Genomic DNA, 20114 nt, shown 5'->3' with positions numbered 1-20114 from the left:
AATGTGGAGACTGTTTAAGGAATGCATACTGCGTGTGCTGGATATGCTTGTCCCTAGCAGGCAGGGAAGATGTGGTCAAGTGAGGAAGCCTTGGTTCACGAGAGAGAGGTCAAGCGACTGGTTAAGAGGAAGAATGATGCTTATGTGTGGTTCAGGAAACAAAGAACAGAAAAGGCTGTAGAGAGATACAAGTTTTCCAGGAAGAAGCTGAAGAAAGCGCTTAGGAGATCTATAAGGGGGCATGAGAAAACCTTGGCAGAATGGATCAAGGAAAACTTCAAGGCTTTTTACATGTGCGTGAGGAATAAGAGAATGACCAGAGAAAGGGTAGGGCCGCTCAAGGATTGTAAAGGGAATTTGTGCACGGAGCCTAAAGAGATAGGAGAGGTCCTCATTGACTACTTTTCTTCAGTATTCACAACTGAGGGGGACAGTGTGAAACAGGCTGGTAGTCCAGAGGAGGTGGATGTTAGTAAGGAAGATATACTAGGAATTTTGAGTAAGTTGAAGATGGATAAGTCCCCCGGGCCTGATGGGATTTATCCAAGGATTCTCTGGTAAGCAAGGGAAGAGATCACAGAGCCTTTAGCGATGATCTTTTCATCCTCACTGTCCACAGGTAAAGTGCCGGAAGACTTGGGAGAGCAAACATCATTCCCTTGTTCAGAAAAAGGAATAGGGATAACCCCAGAAATAGTAGACTTTCTTCAGCGGTGGGCAAGTTATTGGAAAGGGTTCTGAGAGATAGGGTTGATGATCACTTGGAAAAGCACAGTTTAATTCGTGATAGTCAGCATGGATTTGTGAGGGGTAGATCATGTCTCACAAACCTTATTAAATTCTTTGAAGAGGTGACCAAATATGTGGATGAAGGTAGAGCAGTGGTTGTGGTAGACATAGATTTAAGGCGTTTGATAAGGTTCACCATGGTAGAACTTAGGACAGCACAGGCCCTTCAGCACAACATCGTGGGTTGAACTTTTATCCTAACCCTGAAGTCGATCTAACCTCCACCCCTACCTTTATACTATCATCCATATGCCTATCTAATAGCTGCTAAAATGCCCCTAACGAGGCTTACTCCACTACCCTCTCCACGCTTTCCACACCCTACCACTCTGAGTAAAGAACCTACCTCTGACGACTCCCCAATACCTACCTGCTTTCACTTGAAAACTATGCCCGCTTATAAAAGCTACCTCCACCTGAGGAATAAGTCTCTGGCTGTCCACTCTATCTACACCTCTGATCATTTTGTACACCTCCATCAAGACACCTCTCAAGCCCTAACGCGCTCAAGCTTTCCTTATAAGACCTTACCTCCATTCCAGGCAACGTCCTGGTAAATCTCCTCTGCACCTTTTCTAACGCTTCCACGTCTTTCCTGTAATGACGTGACCAGAACTGGATACAATTCTCCAGATGTGGCCGAACCAGGCGTTTGTATAGCTGCAGCATAACTTCATGGCTCTTGGACTCAATCCCTCTATTAATGAAAACCAACACACCATGCGCCTTAACAAATCTATCCACCTGGGTGGCAGCTTTCAAGGAACCGTGAACATGAACCCCAAGATCCCTCTGCTCCTCCACATGGCCAGGAATCTTTCTGTTAACCCTGTATTCTGTTTTAAGTTTGTCCTTCCAGAATGAATCACTTCATACTGTTCAGGGCTAAACTCCATCTGCCACTTCTCAGGCCAGCTCTGTATTCTCAATGTCCTTTTGTAACCTAGAACAGCCCTCCGCACTGTCCACAACGTGACCCACCTTCATATTGTCCGCGAACTTGATCCACCCTTCCACTCCTTCATCCAAATCATTTCCAAAACTCAAATAGAAAAGGACCCAGAACAGATCCTTGTAGTGCACCATGTTGAATATTTTTCGTCCACTATCACCCCTTGTCTTCTAAGGGTCAGCCAATTCTGAATGCAATCTGCCACATTGCCCCGTATCCCATGCTTCCTTACCGTCTCCACGAGGAATGGAGAATTGAAAACTAATGCCCTCTAGTTTAAGGTTCTTCACACAGAGAGTGGTGTGCATAAGAAATGGGCTGCCAGAGTGGTTGCGGCAAGTTCAATAGCAACATTTAAAAAACATTTGGATAAGTTCGTGGATGGGAATGTTTAGTGGGATACGGACCAAATGCGGGCAATTGGAACTAGCTGAGTGAGCACAATGGTCAGCCTGACAAGTTTGGGAACTTAGAATCCTGACAGTGTTGAAACAGGCCCTGCAGCCCAACAAGTCCACGTTGACCTTCAGAGCATTCCACCCAGACTCATGCCCCTAAAACTCACCTAATCTACCCATACCTTGAACACGATGGGCAATTTAGCATGGCCAATCTACCTAGCCTGCATATCTATGGACTGTGGGAGGAAACTGGAGCACCCAGAGGAAACCCACGCAAACCCGGGGAGAACGTGCAAACTCCACACAGACGACTGCCCAAGGATGGAATCGAACCCGACTACTTAGTGTTGTGAGGCAGCAGTGCTGACCACTGAGCCACCATACTGCCCTTAAAATTGTTGGAGGGAGTCCTGAGGGACAGGATTTACATGTATTTGGAACGCCAAGGATTGATTAGGGATAGTAAACGTGGCTTTGTGTGAGGGAGGTCATGTCTCACTAACTTAATTGAGTTTTTTTAGAAGTAACGAAGAGGATTGATCAGGGTAGGCCGTGGTCATGAACTGTATGGACTTCAGCCAGTTATTCACCAAGGCTCCTCTTTGTAGGCTGATTAGCAAGGTTAGATCACATGGAATATAGAGAGAACATTTGGATACAGACAGGCGTGAAGTAAGGAAACAGGGTGGTGGTGGATGTTGCTTTTCAAACTATGACCAATGGAGTGCCATGAGGATCAGTGCTGGGTCCCCTGCTGTGCATCATTTATATAAATGATTTGGATGTGAACATACAAGGTATGGTTAGTAAGTTTGCAGCTGACACCGAAATTGGAGTTATAGTGGACAACAAAGGTGATCTCAAAGTACAACGGGATCTTGATCAAATGGGCCAATGGCCAAGTAGTGGCAAGTGGAGTTTAATTGGGTCCTCTTCTATTTGTGATTCTTGTAAATGATTTGGATAAAGGAGTGGAAGGGTGGATTAGTAAGTTCGCGGACGATATGAAAGTGGGTGGAGTTATAGCTAGTGTGGAGGGCTGTTCTAGGTTACAAAGGGACATTGATAGGATGCAGAGCTGGGCTGAGAAGTAGTACATGGAGTTTAACCCTGAAAAGTGTAGGTGATTCATTTTGGAAGGACAAAATTGAAAGCAGAATACAGGGTTAATGGATAGATTCTTGGCAGTGTGGAGGAGCAGAGGGATCTTGGGGTTCATGTCCACAGTTCACTGAAAACTGCCACCCAGAATGATAGAGTTGTTAAGAAGGCATATGGTGTGTCAGCTTTCATTTAATAGAGGGATTGAGTTCAAGAGCCATGACATTATACTGCAGCTATACAAAACCCTGGTTCGGCCACATCTGGAGTAGCGTGTCCAGTTCTGGTCACCTCATTACAGGAAAGATGAGGAAGTGTTGGAAAAGGTGCAGAGGAGACTTACGAGGATGTTGCCTGGAATAGAGGGAAAGTCTTATGAGGAAAGGTTAAAAGAGCTAGGGCTTTTCTCTTTAGAACGATGAAGGATGAGAGGTGATTGATAGAGGTGTACAAGATGATCAGAGGTATAGATAGAGTGGACAGCCAGAGACACTTTCTTAGGCTGGAGGCAGCTATTACAAGGGCGCGTTGTTTTCAAGTGAAAGGAATGTAGATATTGGGGAGACATCAGAGGTCGGCTCTTTACTCAGAGTGGTTGGGACGTGGATATTGAAGAGCCTGAATGGGTTGCAGGAGTGCATCCTGCAAATGGTACCCATTGCTGCCAATGTCAGTGGTGAAGAGTATGAATGGTTAAGGTGGTGGATATGGTGCCAATCAAGTGACAGCTTTATCCTGGGTGCTATTGATCGTCTTGTGTTTTTGGAGCTGCACTCATCCAGACAAGTGGAGAGTACTCGATTGCATTCCTGACTTGTGCCTATGTGCAGGCTTCAGTGTATACAGCTCGTCTGGTTCAGTTCGCTGTTAGTGGTAACCACCAGCCCCCCCCCCCCCCCCCCCCCCCCCCAACCCAGGATGTTGGTTTCAGTGATGGTGATGCCAGTGAACGGCAATGATGGTGGTTACATTGTTTCATACTGGAGATGGCCATTGTGTCAAGTAGATCTTGCATTAGTGTCCAATTCACACATTGACATTCTGTGCATTTCAACAGTAGCAGAGTCCAGTTTTTGGTGTCTGATTTATTAATTTTAACACTTTACAATATTTTGCAGAGAGTTTATCAGATCACAGAAATATAAAACAGAGGCAGAATCGTTTGGTTGGAGTTTTGTGTTTGAAGACTTTGTACCAGAAGAATTGAAAAACAAAGTGACACAAAGAATTGAGGTATAATTAATTCTCACGAACAGCATTTCTACGTTGCACTTTAAGGAGAATGCTATTTAAAGGTATATAACTTTTAATGTTGGAGCTCGAAACCTATTTATAAAGTTTACAGGGTGAGTGAGGAATGGTGTAAATCAATACTGCAACAGTCATGGCTGAAATGGCAATGACTTGGTCCGTACATTGAGTATAGAGTTGAGGTTGTGTTGTGGATGTGCAGGACATTGGTTAGGCCACTTTTGGAATACCGTGTGCAATTTTGGTCTCCCTGCTATGGGAAGGATATTGTGAAACTTGAAAGATTTACAGAAATGTTGCCAAGTTTGGAGGGTTTGAACGATAGGGAGAGGCTGAATAGACTGGGGCCATTTTCCCTGGAGCATTGAAGGCTGAGGAGTGAAGTTATGGAGGTTTATAAAATCACCAGCGGCATGGATTGTGTCTCTTACCTGTTGTGGAGAGTCCACAACGAGAGAGCATAGGTTTATGGTGAGGGGAGAAAGATTTAAAAGGGACCTAAGGGGCAACTTTTTCAAACAGAGGGTGATGGAGTGACCTGCCAGAGGAAATGGTGGAGTCTGGTGCAATTACAATATTTAAAAGGAATCTGGATGGGTATATGAATGGGAAGGGTTGAGGGATATGAGCCAAATGCTGGACAATGGGACTGGATTTATCAATGTTATCTGGTTGGCATGGATGTGTTGGATTGAAGGGTCTGTTTCTAAGCGGTACATATGACAGGATATTTCCCCAATGAGACAACTGTCTTTTGATCAGCATGAATTTGGATGCATAAGACTTTCTTTAGACTCTTTGACAGTGACAAGCTTGTCTTAGGGACAATAGAGTTTTAAGCAAGCAACAAGTTGTAGCAGGATGTTGATGGTAGCTACATGTGGGCAGAACTGTGGCAAATGAAATTCAAGGGGAGAAAATGTAAAATACTGAAAGGTAAGTGGGGAACCTACATAATAGATGGTATGAAACTTAGCAAGGGGGAAAAAATCAGGAACTTGTCTCGAAGTAATGAGTCTTCACACTTAGCTCTGCAATAATTGACCTGTGATCAGCAAAGGATATCAAGCACCAGCAGCAAATGTAGAATTCATATTGTGTTGGATATGTACTGCAATGATTAGTTATGGTTATTTGAAAATTCACTGGATGGATAAAACTGTATGTGCTAGCCATTTGCTGTGGAATCATGGTTGAGAGACTGGCTGTAGTTGAAGGGGTAATAATTCAGTGAATAATTCTACACAGCAGGTTCTCCAAAAAATGGTGGAAGCTGATGTTGATTTCATCATCTGCAGATTAGATTCATTTTGTTGCAAAAGTTACATTTTGGGATGCAGTCTAGGCAAAATTTCAGATGTGATGTGGTGAGTACAGTTTGGGAGAGACAAGTGACCTTGTCAGAGATGTTGGCTGACACAACTTTCCAGTGCTGGGGATTAATTTTACCTCCCGCCTGCCTCCATTAGACCGTGGCACAGAGTGCATCTTTACAATAGCAATTGAGATTTTATCTATTTCAACTCATTGTCTGTTTTTGCTACTGCTATGTTCATCTAATGAGCAGAGTAACCCCACTCTGCCCTGTAGTTTTGAATTGTTCATCTGTGAGGTATTACTGTATGCAAATTATCTGCTATATTTTCCACAGTGCAACAGTGAATGCATAGTAAAGTACTCAAGGCTTCATGGGGCGGCACCGGTGGCTCAGTGGTTAGCACTGCTGCCTCTCAGCACCAGGGACCTGGGTTCAATTCCACCTTCGGATGACTGTCTGTGTGGAGTTTGCACGTTCTCCCTGTGTCTGCAGGGTTTCCTCTGGGTGCTCCGGTTTCCTCCCACAGTCCAGAGATGAGCAGGCTAGGTGGACTGGTGGTGTGTTGATTAGGTGGGTTATATGGTGATTGGGTCTGGCTGGGATGTCAAGGTCAGTGTGGACTTGTTGGGCTGAAGGACCTGTTTCCACACTGCAGGGATTCTATGATCTTCACAGCAGGTTGACTATATAAGATTGTGTAAAGATGCTGTTGAAATTCAAATCTTGCTTTTCTCTAAAGGAACTGATTGAGATCAGAATGTAGAGAATATGTGCTATAGAAAGGATGTGATTGTCCTGAAGGACATGAAGAGGATTCTTCAGGATGTTGCCTGGAATGCTGCATATCAACTACGAAGAGAGACTGGATAAGCTCTGGTAGTTTTCTTTGGAGAAACAAAGTTGAATGGAGACCTGAAAGAAATGTATAAAATTGTGAAGGGCATCAACAGGGTGAATAGAAAGCATCCATTCGCTTTTGTTGATGGCTCAATAACTATGGGGCATAATTTCAAAGTGAAGGCAGGAGGTTTAGAGGGAGTTTCAGGAAAAACATATTTGCCCAGCTGGGGATCTGGAATATGCTGGGGGGTAGCTGAGCAGGAAACCTTGTGATCTTTAGAAAGGACTTGTTTGAGCACTTAATGTCATGATATTCAGGTTCTGGGCCTATTGCAGGAAAGTGCGAGTAGTGTAGGTAGTGGTATAATGTTGCTTGTTAAAGACTTGATGGGCCAAAAGGCCTCTAGTGAATTATGTGATTCCATGAAACAATTAATACATCTGATGGATGATCTTTCATTAGAAATCCTGCACCACCCCTCAGTCTGCCATTGTGAACCATTTTAGCTGCAGAATCTGATGTATTCAGTTCTTGTTACTGTATGATTGAAAACCAATGTTTGAGAACATATTTTAGTTTGTGATGTAGCTTTTGCTTGTATTTAATGTAAGATTTGTGTTCTGAAATGTGCAATTTCTTGAAACGCAGAGGTAGCCATGTGCGTTGAGGCCAAAAGTAAAATTGACAATGCTGCAACAAAATGTAGAAAATGCTATTTTTATAACATTACATTATTTGGAACAATAATTGTTTATATGTTGTTGTTTCAGTCTGCTCCTTGGTGGCTACCAATTGAAAGAGCATTTTGGCAACAGGTGAGTCCTGTGGAGTGAATGTTAGTTTGATGTTTTTGCATTTTGTTTCACAGTTGTACACTTAATTGAAAATTAGATTATATGTATTTTGATGTCGGGCATCAAAGAAGGAGTACCTTCTTTTTCTGAGATGGTAGGAACTGCTGATGCTGTCTGAGACAACGATTTGACAGGAAATATACCAACACATGCAAAACTGTTACTGATTTGCTACATATAAATTCACATTGTATGTGGACGTTTAACAAAAATCTCTGCAATCTAGCACAGAACATATAATTCACACCACGTTTCCAATACTGCTCAGGCAACTGCATTTTAGACACCCAAATTCCTTTGTAATAAAAACCAAACAGTTTTGTCGGAGGAAGACAAAATACTGCTTGTAAGGATGACACAGGCTGACACTCATAACATTTTAGTCATATTTAGACATGCACTTGTAAAGCCAAGGCATACAATGCTATGGGCCAAGAGCTGGAAAATGGAATTAGAATAGTTAGCTGGTTGTTTTTGACTGACGCAGCATGTAATGAACTGAAGGTCTTTATCTGTGCTGTAGATCTCTATCACTATGACTCTAAATGAAGGCACAGAGATGAATTCAATGCATTTGGAGATGCCTCTTGTGCACTTTTATTGATTGTAGGTTGAAGGTCAGAGTGGCATCCATGGCATATGGAAGAAGGGGAGATAACAAGGTGTAAAGCTGGATGAACACAACAGGTCAGGCAGCAGAGGAGCAGAAAAGCTGATGTTTCAGGTCTGGACCCTTCTTCCGAAAATGCTGCCTGGCCTGCTGTGTTCATCCAGCTTTACACCTTGTTATCTCCCCTTCTTCCATATGCCATGGATGCCACTCTGACTTTCAACCTACAATCAATAAAAATGCACAAAAGAGGCATCTCCAAATGCATTGAATTCATCTCTGTGCCTTCATTTAGAGTCATAGTGATAGAGATCTACAGCACAGATAAAGACCTTCAGTTCATTACATGCTGCGTCAGTCAAAAACAACCAGCTAACTATTCTAATTCCATTTTCCAGCTCTTGGCCCATAGCATTGTATGCCTTGGCTTTACAAGTGCATGTCGAAATATGACTAAAATGTTATGAGTGTCAGCCTGTGTCATCCTTACAGGCAGTATTTTGTCTTCCTCTGACGAAACTGCTTGGTTTTTATTCCAAAGGAATTTGGGTGTCTAAAATGCAGTTGCCTGAGCAGTATTGGAAATGTGGTGTGAATTTATATGTTCTGTGCTAGATTGCAGAGATTTTTGTTAAACGTCCACATACACTGTGAATTTATATGTAGCAAAACAGTAACAGTTTTGCATATGTTGGTATATTTCCTGTCAAATCATTGGGCTGATGCATATTAAAATCTAAGTTTCTGATTACTTGGCAGAGTTTTGATCATCATGAGAGGCAGTGGCAAAGCTGTGAATGTCACTGAACTAGTGATCCAGGCTATTGTTCTGGGTACATGGGTTTGAATCTGTTGTGCCAGCTGGTGAAATTTGAGTTCAGTAAAAATTGGCAATTAAAGAACTGAAATCAGGAATTAAGAGATGAATGATACATAAAAGGAGAGAGTTACAGAATGGAGAGATTTGGGAGCCCTCATCTGAGAGTCATAAAAAGCTAGCATCCAAGATCACCATAATGGGGAAAGTTATTAGATTTATTTCCTGTGGAGAAAACAATATGGAATATAAAAGGTGGCAGGATGTGTTAATCAGGCAGTTAAGGCCTCCAGAGGCTTACCTTTATCAGTCGTGGCATATATTATAGGAGTAGGGAGGTCATTTTGGAGCTGTATAGAACTTTGCTTATGCTATAGCTGGAGTACTACTTGGATTTCTGATTGTCACACAGTAGGAATGACGTGATTGCACCGGAGGAGCTGCAGAGGAGATTCCCAGGGATATTGTCTGTGATGGAGCATTTCAGCTACGAAGAGAAGCTGAATAAACTTAGGTTGTCGTCTTTGCTCCCAAGAAAGTTGAGGGCACCTATAGAGACATAGAAGATTGAAGGGCATCAACAGGGTGAATAGAAAGCATTGGTTCCTCTTGGTTGACAGGTCAATAACAAGGGGGTATAATTTTAAAATGAAAGGCAGAAGGTTTGGAGGGGATTTGAGAAAAATTGTTTCAACCAGTGGGTGCTGGATCTCTAGAATGTACTACCCGGGAAGGTTGTTGAGGCACAACATCTCTCAACCTTCAAAAGCACGTGGATGAGCACTTGACATATCTTGGCATTTAAGGTTATGGATCTAGTCCAGGAAAATGGGACTCCTGTAGGTAATAGTATATTTTTGGTTACAGACCTGATGGACTGAAGGGCCTCTACTTTGATTCTCTGCTACAAAAGGGAGGGAGTATAAAAGGACAGAGTTTTAGCAAATAAACAATGTAATGCACCAGTCAGACCACAGCAGGAATACTATGAACATTTTAATCTCCTTATCTAAAGAAGCGATGCAAGGAAAATTCACTAGACTGTTGCCAGGTTTGGAGGAGAGTTTGAGTAGATTGGGCCTGTACTTATTGGAATGTAGAAAAAGGAGAAGACACCTTGAAACATACAAGATTTCTGGGGACTTCACTGGGAAGATGCAGAGAGATTGTTTCCCCTTGTGAGAGAATTTGGGGGTCATACTCTGCAAATAAAGGGCTGCAAATTTGAGACTGGGACAAGTTTCTTCTCTTAGGGTAGTGGGGTAAGTGATTAAGTATATTCAGTTAATTGAACATATTGATTAGCTGTACTGAAATGGTATGAACAGGAGCAAATGGACTGAATATTTCTCATTCCAACTCCCTCAACCGACCAGAAATTGCAAAATCCAGCTCAGTTCTAAAGGGAGGATATTTTAATGGGTACCAGTGGAAAACGGCGTATGTTGCTTTCACATTGTCTCATAGTCTTGATGTTAAGAATGAAATTCTTGTGAGAATGTCCCTGATTTGCCATTGGATTTCAAGGTCTCGGCCTTTCAGTGAGTCTTGCTGTCCTGAGCTCCTGCCTCTGGACTTTGAATTTAGGCAGTGACGTATCGTGAGTATCAAACAGAACCTGTACATAGCTGTGATAACAAGGTGTACAGCTGGATGAACACAGCAGGCCAGGCAGCATCAGAGGAGCAGGAAAGCTGGCGTTTTGGGTCTGGACCCTTCTTCAGAAATCCCAAAAAACTTTTGGAAGCACTGCACTATTTACTTTGCTGAAAAATGCTGCCAGTCTACAATTCCCACTTCTCTTTTGAAAGGTCTCTGTCTAATACTGTGTTTGAAAATAACAATAGTTATAGAATTGCTTAAGTTAATTGTGAAACTCCTTCAGACACATAGAAAACCCAAACGCCAACAGTTCAAAATACAAAAATGTCCAAACTAAATGGTGTTAAAATATACATAAATTTCACACCTGATATTGCATTGAGCAGAATTGTTTGCTGTATTTTGGTTATTCTTCATTAAGAATTGTTTGGTTTAGCTAAATAACCACCTCTGACGTGGTGGCTTTTGGGATCTGGAATTAGATTTCATTTTTACCAATGAACGGTAGATTTTTTTGTTGTATCTATAATTTATAGAATATGATCATCACAGTCAGATTTTTCCAATTGTTTTAAGCCAGCAGGCCCTGGCTCTGGAATTAAAGAGAAACTACAGTACCCAGTCGTACAGGTGAGCTGGTCTGATGCTCGGGCGTTCTGTGCATGGAAGGGGATGCGATTGCCGACTGAAGAGGAATGGGAGTTTGCTGCTCGAGGCGGGTTGGAAGGTATGATCACATGACACTAACATGGGTTTTACATAGTGGTTAAGCAGTCATTGTTGCATTCCTTGCTCTTAGGTATGTTAACAACCTAGATCTTAGTGTACAGAGCACAAAAACTTTGTGGACAATGCAATGCATAGAAGCTTTGTACAATCCATGAAGCTGCTTGGAGATCCAAAGCACTTGACCTATTTCCTGTGATTTTTTTTTTAATAGCCAGGAAGATCAGAAACCAGATTTAATGCTGAATTTCTAAACTTTGTGTTAGAAATCCACTATTCAGTAAAAATTTTTCATCTCTGGGGTATGACTTGGAAAGCATATAGAAGCTAGTGGAATGGGTGAACAAATGGCAGATGGAATTAACATTGAGAAGTGTAAAATCTTTCATTTTGGTAGAATGTTGGGGGAGTGGGAAGGTGATAATATAAAACAAAGGGCGGAATTCTCAAGGTGTACAGATGCAGTAGGTTGTGGATGTAGATGTGCATTAATATGGAGTATCATTGCTGTATCAGGACAACATGGTGATTCTGTGTCTAACACTGCTGCCTCACAGCTCCAAAGGCCTAGATTTGATTCCACCCTGGGCGACTATATGTGTGGAGTTTGCACATTCTCCCCACGTCTGCACAGGTTTCTTCCGGGGGCTCCAGTTTCCTTCCACAGTCCAAAGATGTGTAGATTGGGTGAGGTAGCCACAGGAAATGCAGCATTCTGGGAATAAGAGTTGAATGGGGGATGGGCGGCAGGGAGTGGTGTAGGTCTAGATGGGATACTGTGGAGGGTTGATGGGCTAAGTGGCCTGCTTCCACATTGTCGGGATTCTATGATTCTATAAAGAGTGGCAGAGTAGTTATTAAGGTACAGGAGAAAGCTGTTTAGTCCCAACCTACCTGTCCTGCATTCAGTTAGATGATGGCTGATGTCTTAACTTCACCTCCCTACTTTGCTTCTATACTCCTGAATGCCTTTACCTGCCAAACATTTACCAGTTAAATTCCTGGTAACCATTACAGCCCAGATGTTATTGGCACTAAGCTTCTTTTTGCTTCACTCTTGAATTGTTATTTATTAGACCCTCAGCTGTTATGGGGAACTCCTTCCAACTCCACTGAACACTTGGAGCATTCCAGATCCTAATCATTTAACTGTGTGAAAGAATCTTTACTTGTGTCTTCAATTACCTGAAATCTATGCCCTTTGTTCTCAACCTTTTTACTAATGGGAATGGGTTTTCCTTATCAAGTCTTTAAGCTATGGAATACCTCTAAAATTTCTCTTCAAGGAAAACTGACCCAGCTTCTCCAATCCATGTACAAAGCTGAAGTTCTTCATCTCTGGGATAATTTTTGATTTTTTTTTTTCTGCACCCTCTTGATTGTCATTACAAGTTTGTTAAAATTGGTTACAGTACTCCAGCTGAGGTTCTATGGAAAATAAACATAATCTCCTTGCTGTCATACTCTGTTCCGTATTACTAAATTTTAGGATGTTGTATACTTTGTTAACCAAACTAGGATTGGTTGGTCTATAATGTACGGAAGCTACATAGACTCATGGAGTTGTACAGCCCGGAAACAGACGCTTTGGTCCAACACATTCATCCTGACCAGATATCTAAATTTAATCTAGTCCCCTTTGCCAGCATTTGGCCCAAATCCCTCTTAAACCCTTCCTGTTCATGTACCCATCCAGATCTCTTGACTATTCACACTGTCCTCCTCTTCCCTCGCCCCCACCCCACCCACCCTGATTTATACAGCTGTATAAGGTCACGCCTCAGCCTCAAACTGAACATTCCTGCTTTAGCAGGGAGACCAGAATTGAATGTGGTCTTTCAAAAGTGGCCTAACCAATGTCCTGTTTGCCTGCAACATAACATCCCAACAAGAACAGAAATTGCTGGAAAAGCTCAGCAGGTCTGATAGCATCTGTGGAAGGGCCACTGGACCTGAAACACTAACTCGCATCTGGAGAGAAATCCATGCACTGACCAATAAAGGCAAGTAAACTAAATGTCGTCTTCATCTACCTGTGACTGCACATCCAAGTAACTATGAACCTGCACCCCAAGGTCTCTTTGTTTGCCAACACTTCCCAGGATTCTATCATTAAGTGTCTAAGCCCTGCCATGATTTGCATCACCAGAATGCAACACTTCATATTTATCTAAATTGAACTCCAACTGCCTCTCCTTGGCCCATTAGCTCATCTAATCAAGGACCCGTTATACTGTGAAAGAACCTCCTTTTTTTTTGCTGTCTGCTTCACCACCAATTTTGGTGTCACCTGCAAACTTACTAACCATACCTCCTGTACTCACATCCAAATCATGTACATAAATGAAAATCAGCCCTCCACCAACCTCTTCTCCTGCCTTCAAGCCAGTTTGCCAAATGGCTAGCTCTCCCATTTCCATATGATCTATCTTTGCCAACCAGCCTTTCAAATGCAGTCTTGTCGAACCCCTTGCTGAAGTCCAGATAGACAACGTTCACTGCTCTGTTGTCTTAAGTCTTTGTCGCTTCTTCAAAAAACAGTCAAGCTAGTGAGACATGGTTCCCCACGTACAAAGCCACATTGACGCTCTGTATGGAATAGTTCACAGCGACCTTGGATTTAATCAATTGTGCTCCTGCCTAACTCCCTGCTCCGGATCCAAGTACTGCCAGACTAACTTCCACTACCCAAGACACATTGCCTTGATCGGACCTGCTTTAAAATCCCTCCAGTGTGAAAACAGGCCCTTTGGCCCAACAAGTCCACACTGAACTTCACAAGCATCCCACCCTGACCTATCCCCCTGTAACCCACCTAATCTACACACCCCTGAACACTATGGGCAACTTAGCATGGCTAATCTACCTAGCCTGGACATCTTTTGGACTGTGGGAGGAAACTGGAGCACCTGGAGGAAACCCATGCAGACACTGAGGATATGCAAACTCCACACAGACAGTTGCCCGAGAGTGGAATTGAACCCGGGTCCCTGGTGCTGTGAGGCAGCAGTGCTAACCACTGAGCCACTGTGCTGCTCCCAAGTTTTGCCGTTGTGCTACAGATTTCTATGACTCTATGACTCCATGACTTCTGAAGCCCCTGAGGTTTGACAAGCTTTTAACTTCAGTTCTCCCTTACTCTAAGCATTGCCCACTTTCATGACATCCCAACACCCACTCCCCCAGGTGACATGCCCCTACTTGGTACTCTGCTCCCTCTTCCACTTAACTTCTCTCACTATTTCCTCAAATTGCCTGCAGGTTCTTTATCTTGTGTCTTAAGAGAATTGCAGAAATGAAACTGTTTGGCAAAGCCATTCTGTGTTGTGATTTATCTTTCAAATATGCAGCTCAAGTTGTGAACTGTTCCAATGTCTCTTTTCTCTTCTCTCCCTTTGGACTTTTGGATTGCAGTGTTTAGTATCGTCCCATGATAAAGTTATGTGTAATGCCAAGGACTTACGTTTGTTTTGATCTTTAATTGAAAATACTCTTGTTATTTCTGCTTTCAGGTAGAGCATACCCATGGGGAAACAAATTTCAAGCAAATCGCACAAATCTCTGGCAGGTAGTGTGTTGTATACAATTTTGATGGTTACTAAAATTATAGAATTTTATGATCTGCAACTTGCCAATCGTTCGATATGGTTGAGGATAGTTATGGGGGCTGATAAGTAATCACTTGCCTTGATCCTGAAATTGGTGATTCTTGATGAGGGTCCCAGCACCCTCATTATCTCTTCCAAGTTGCTACTGTTAGGTATGAGTAAAGTTGTCAAGCAAAATCTAGCTGTTTGATTGCAGAGAGGATCTGCGTTTCCCAAAAGGGTTAAAAAGGCTCTTGTGGTAATGTGCCTATCTCTGAGCCAGGAGACCTACTTGCACATAAGAACCTCCTGTTTCTTAAATTAAATCTAGCCCTGTATTATTCCTTATAAGTAGTATAACTTTTTTCTTGCTCACAAACCATAACAACTGGAGAAGATTGATTAACTGTATCCAATATCTGAAAATTTGATAGATCTATGAGCCAGGAAACCTACAGGGTTTGGGTCCTACTTGCCCCAAAGGTGCGTAATAGCATCTCTGCACATGTTGATTAGAAAATATCTACAGCTTGAGGGTGATGCTGTCTGGGCAGCCTTTAAGAAAAGGCTTGCTCTGACATGTCTCTACCACTGAATCAGCAACACGATGTTCACGTCTCACCTGCTTCTGAAATCACGGAGTCATGGAAATCTATAGCACACGGCAAATAAAAGGCCTTTTAGCCCATCGAATCTATGCTGGTCAAAAGCAAGTACCTAAGTGCGATAATCCCATTATATGCCTTGACATCGTGTGCAAATCTCACCACTGCTAACATGGTCTGAGAGCTTCTGCATCTACCACCCTTTAAAGGTGCAAAATTCCAGACCTTTAGGTTAAAAAATAAGTTCCCCTCAAGCCCTGTAAACCTCCTGTTTCTTATATTAAATCTAGCCTTGTATTATTCCTTAAGTAATTTAACTTTTTTGCTCACAAACCATAACAACTGGAGAAGATTGATTAACTGTATCCAATATCTGAAAATTTGATAGATCTGTTTTCTTTGAGTTATATTTCAGACTTTATGCTGTACATATATGACAGGAGGAACATATAATGTGTAAAAACATCTTTGAGCAGGTTGATAAGATAATATCTTCTCGAGGGGTAGTTTGGTAGGGCTTTTATGGCTCAGTGGTAATGTCCCTATGTCTGAGCCAGGAAGTTCAAGTTCCACCTGCTTTCTCCACAGGTTAATTTTAGAAACTATGTTCCTAAAGGATGTTGGATATCGTTGATATTATGAACCTTTGCAGCTTCCCTCACTTGAATGGTGAAGCCAATTGCAGCACCCAGCACATCAGCTGAAAAAAAACAGAAGTTGCTGGAAAAGCTCAGCAGGCCTGGCAGCTTCTGTAGAGAGAAATCAGAGTTAACAATTCTTGTCAAGTGAACTATCCTCAGAAGAGATAGTAGCTAGGAAAATGTCAATTTATATATAGGATGGGGGGAGGAGGTAAGGATTAAACTATGGATTGGGATAGAGCCAAAAGAGAGAGAGAACAACAGCTGGATGGACAAAGGGGTGGATGACTATCTGACTAGGAGGATGAATAACTATTAATGGGGATTGTGGTGGTAAGGGCTGGGGTGTGGGAATTGGGGTAGGGATATGGCAGAGCTCAAGCCCTGAAGTCGTTGAACTCAACTGAAGTAGGTTTGGTGACTGCTCTACTGAACATCTGCATTCTTCCCGCAAAGAGGATCCTGAACTATGCATTGCCTCCTTCTTGTAACACACCACCCTGTTCCCTGACCAACATATCTGTCTCGGGCTTGCTGCAGTGTTATAGCAAAGCTCAACGCAAGCTAGGGATGATTATTTGGATGGGACAAAAGGCAGGGAATTGACACTAGGTAAGAATAAAAACCAGTTGTAGGCATGATGGGATGAATGGCCTCCTCCTGTACTGTAACAAATGTGTTTCTTTTCTGAACTCCTTCTGGAAAAACTTATTTAATCCTGTCTAGCACAATCTCCCTGTGTAAAGATGTTAAAAAGGCACTTGGGATGCTTGCTTTCATTAGCCAATGCATTTTGTTCCTATTCATGTCCATGTGTTTCTTGAATGCTGCTACTGTGTCTGCTTCCACTGCCACCTTTGGCAACATGTTTCAGGCACCCTCTACCCTGTGTGGAAAAACTTGCCTCACACATCTTTTAAACATCCTCCCTCCCCTTTGCTCCTTGAACCTGTGTCCCTTAGTAATTGATCCCTCTATCCACGCCATTCACAATTTTTAAACTCCTTTCAGATCGCCCCTCAACCTGCTGCATTCCAGTGAATACAAACCCACTCTATCCAACCTTTCTTCATAACTAAAATCCCCCATACCAGGCAACATCCTGGTTAAACCTTTTCTATACCCTCTCCAAAGCATCCATTTCCTTCTGATCATGTGGTAACCAGAACTGTATGCAATACTGAGCATAAGGGTGGTAGAAGTTCTCAACATTTTAAGAAATAGTTTTAGATGTGCATTTGCAATGCTAAGCCATACAAGGCTATGGACCAAGTGCTGGAAAAATGGGATTAGAATTGTTTAGTGGTTGTTTTTGATCGGCGTGGGCACAGTGGGCTGAGGGCCTTGTTCTGTGCTGTCAGGCTTATGACTATAAACCCCTGGTTCTCTGTGTGAAGCTGGATAATCACAGCAGCCAAGCAGCATCTCGGGAGCCTGCTGTGTTCATCCAGCTTCACACTTTGTTATCTTGGATTCTCCAGCATCTGCAGTTCCCATTATATCAGCTCTGTCACTGTTTTTAAACTCCAGTTTCTCCTTTTGTCCCTTGTGAAGTATTCTGATTCTGCTGCTATAACACTCAGTAATGGGAAATTATATACAGGCATTCTGTCATTTCCAACTTTACTTCCCTTTGCATCCTTCTAGGATGCATCACATTGAGACCTGGCGATTTCACTATTTTCAGAGCGGTAACCTTTTAAGTCCCTCATCATTATTTTTATTCTATCCAATGTCTCTGACCGTATTATGTAGTGAAGTCGAGTCCAACAGCACAGAAGCAGGTCCTTTGAACCACCATGTCTGTGTTGACCAACAGATACCAAACCATATGTGCCTCATTTAATTGCATTTGGTCCATAGCCTGCTATGCCCTGGTATTTTAAGTGTTCATCCAGATGCTGCTTAAATGTTGCAAGAATGCCTGCTTTGACGCTATTACCCTCTGGGTAGAAAATCTATTTACTCAGGTCTCCTCTAAACCGCTTACTCCTCACTTTAAACTTGTGTTATGGATCAAACCAAACCCCCTCAAAGGATAGCCTAGACTCTAACTTTTTCTTATTTTAAAGGCCGACATTGCATTCCAGGTCCTATTCCACTTTACGCAAAACAAACTGCATTTTTAATTTATTTTGTCTCTATTTTAAATATAAAAATAAGAATTGGCTTAACTGTGTCAAAATGCTTAACAATAATAATATATACTAATTAGTACGAATTAACCTCCAATATAGTGACATCCCATAAGCAAAGGCAAATTCATTAAAATAGATTTTCTTCTCATTCAATTCTAGCAGCAGGAAAACTACCCAAACTTTGAAATATAGGTTGCTTATCTCTCCTTAATACAATCTTCCAAATATAGAATAGGATATGAATCAGATTTTGTGACTGCATTTGCTTTGTAATAGTCTACACACAATTGTTCGGTGCCACTTGGTTTTGGCATCATTACTCAGGTTGAGCTCCAGTTGATGCAACTAACTTTGGTATTGTCTCTGACCATCTTTACACAGAGTGGTGGGCGTGTGGAATGTGCTGCTGGCAGTGGTAGTAGAGTCAGATACTTTAGAGACTTCTGGATGACACTTGGATAGGCACATGGAAGATAGTAAAATATAGGGTGTGCACAGTAGTTTGTTGGTAGAATAATAGGTTGGCAGAACATCGTGGCCCGAAGGTCCTGTATTGTTCTATGTTCTGTGTTCAATTTCTTCTTGAACCTGTGCCATTTTAGAGTGTTAAGTCGAGAAGGATGTTGCTTAATTGGAACAGTGTTTCCTATATGTGCATTGTGTGTAACCAGATTAATACTCAATCATTCTCTCATATCTCCCCTTATGATTGTAATAACTTCTTAAGGTATTTTGATTTTCCTCGAAGTGACTCAATATTTTATCCTGATTTTCGATAACTTCTTATTTGTCCAATTTAATCTTTTTTTCCTTTTTTCATTAATGGGATGACGGCATCGCTGGCTAGGCAGCATTAATTCCCAATCTCTAATTGCCCAGAGGGCATTTCAGAGCCAACCACATTACTATGGGCCAGACCAGATAAGGATGGCAGTTTCTTTCCCTAAAAGTCATCCAACCATCGACAATTGTCATCATTAAATTCTTAATTTCAGAGATTTTATTGAAATCAAATTCCACCACCGGCCATGGTGGGATTCACACCTGGGTCCCAAGAAAGTTATCTGAGTCTCTGGATTTACAGTCCAACGGTAATATCACTAGGCCATTACTTCCCCTCTGAGGAATGTCCAATTCAGAATCATCTGAACTTGGTTCTTCCCACTGTTGTAACCAATAATACATTCTCTTTTTGATTTCTTTCCTGTTAAAAGGATAAACGGTATTTCTGGAATCAAAAATTTCTTTATTACTCCTACCACCACTTCATCGTTCACTGGCCTCTCAAGCCTCACCCTTTCCAATGAATCTTTTACAAGATGATTAGAGGATTAGATAAGGTGGACAGTGAGAGTCTTTTTCCGAGGATCATGATGTCAGCTTGTACAAGGGGGCATAGCTACAATTTGAGGGGTGATAGATTTAAGACAGATGTCAGAGGCAGGTTCTTTACTCAGTGGTAAGGGCGTGGAATGTCCAGCCTGCCAATGTAGTTAACTCAGCCACATTAGGGGCATTTAAACAGTCCTTAGATAAGTATATGGATGATGATGGGATAGTGCAGGGGAATGGGCTTAGATTAGTTCACAGGTTGGCGCAACATCGAGGGCCGAAGGGCCTGTTCTGCGCTTTATTGTTCTATGTCTATGAACACTTCTTCTCACCAAGCATTCTATTCATTACCATCTTTTCTGGCAACACTCCTTCTGAAATACATATCTTCTCATCTCAGCATCAAAGATGGACTTGCTCCCACATCCCTTAAAATCTGAATTTCTTTACCTCCTACTCCTGGCATACATCAGTAAACCTTACCCACATGAGTAAATTTTTTAAAGAGTTGTGGCACTTTCTCCTCAACCAAACGCTGGCCAGGTTCTT

General features: G+C 42.2%; 1 protein-coding gene across 3 annotated transcripts in view; it reads left to right on the top strand.

The window, feature by feature from the left end:
• sumf2 (sulfatase modifying factor 2) overlaps positions 1-20114 on the top strand; it is a 51509-nt gene that overhangs the window by 17597 nt on the left and 13798 nt on the right. For all 3 annotated transcript variants that reach the window (XM_048557457.1, XM_059655539.1, XM_059655540.1), the window contains 4 exons: positions 4362-4476; positions 7424-7468; positions 11113-11263; positions 14775-14830. In XM_048557457.1, the coding sequence (XP_048413414.1) occupies positions 4362-4476; positions 7424-7468; positions 11113-11263; positions 14775-14830 (367 nt within the window). The remainder of the gene's footprint in view (positions 1-4361; positions 4477-7423; positions 7469-11112; positions 11264-14774; positions 14831-20114) is intronic.

The sequence above is a fragment of the Stegostoma tigrinum genome, chromosome 27 (genome assembly GCF_030684315.1).
Source record: "Stegostoma tigrinum isolate sSteTig4 chromosome 27, sSteTig4.hap1, whole genome shotgun sequence".
Taxonomy (NCBI): domain Eukaryota; kingdom Metazoa; phylum Chordata; class Chondrichthyes; order Orectolobiformes; family Stegostomatidae; genus Stegostoma; species Stegostoma tigrinum.
This window is presented reverse-complemented; position numbering and strand designations above follow the sequence as displayed.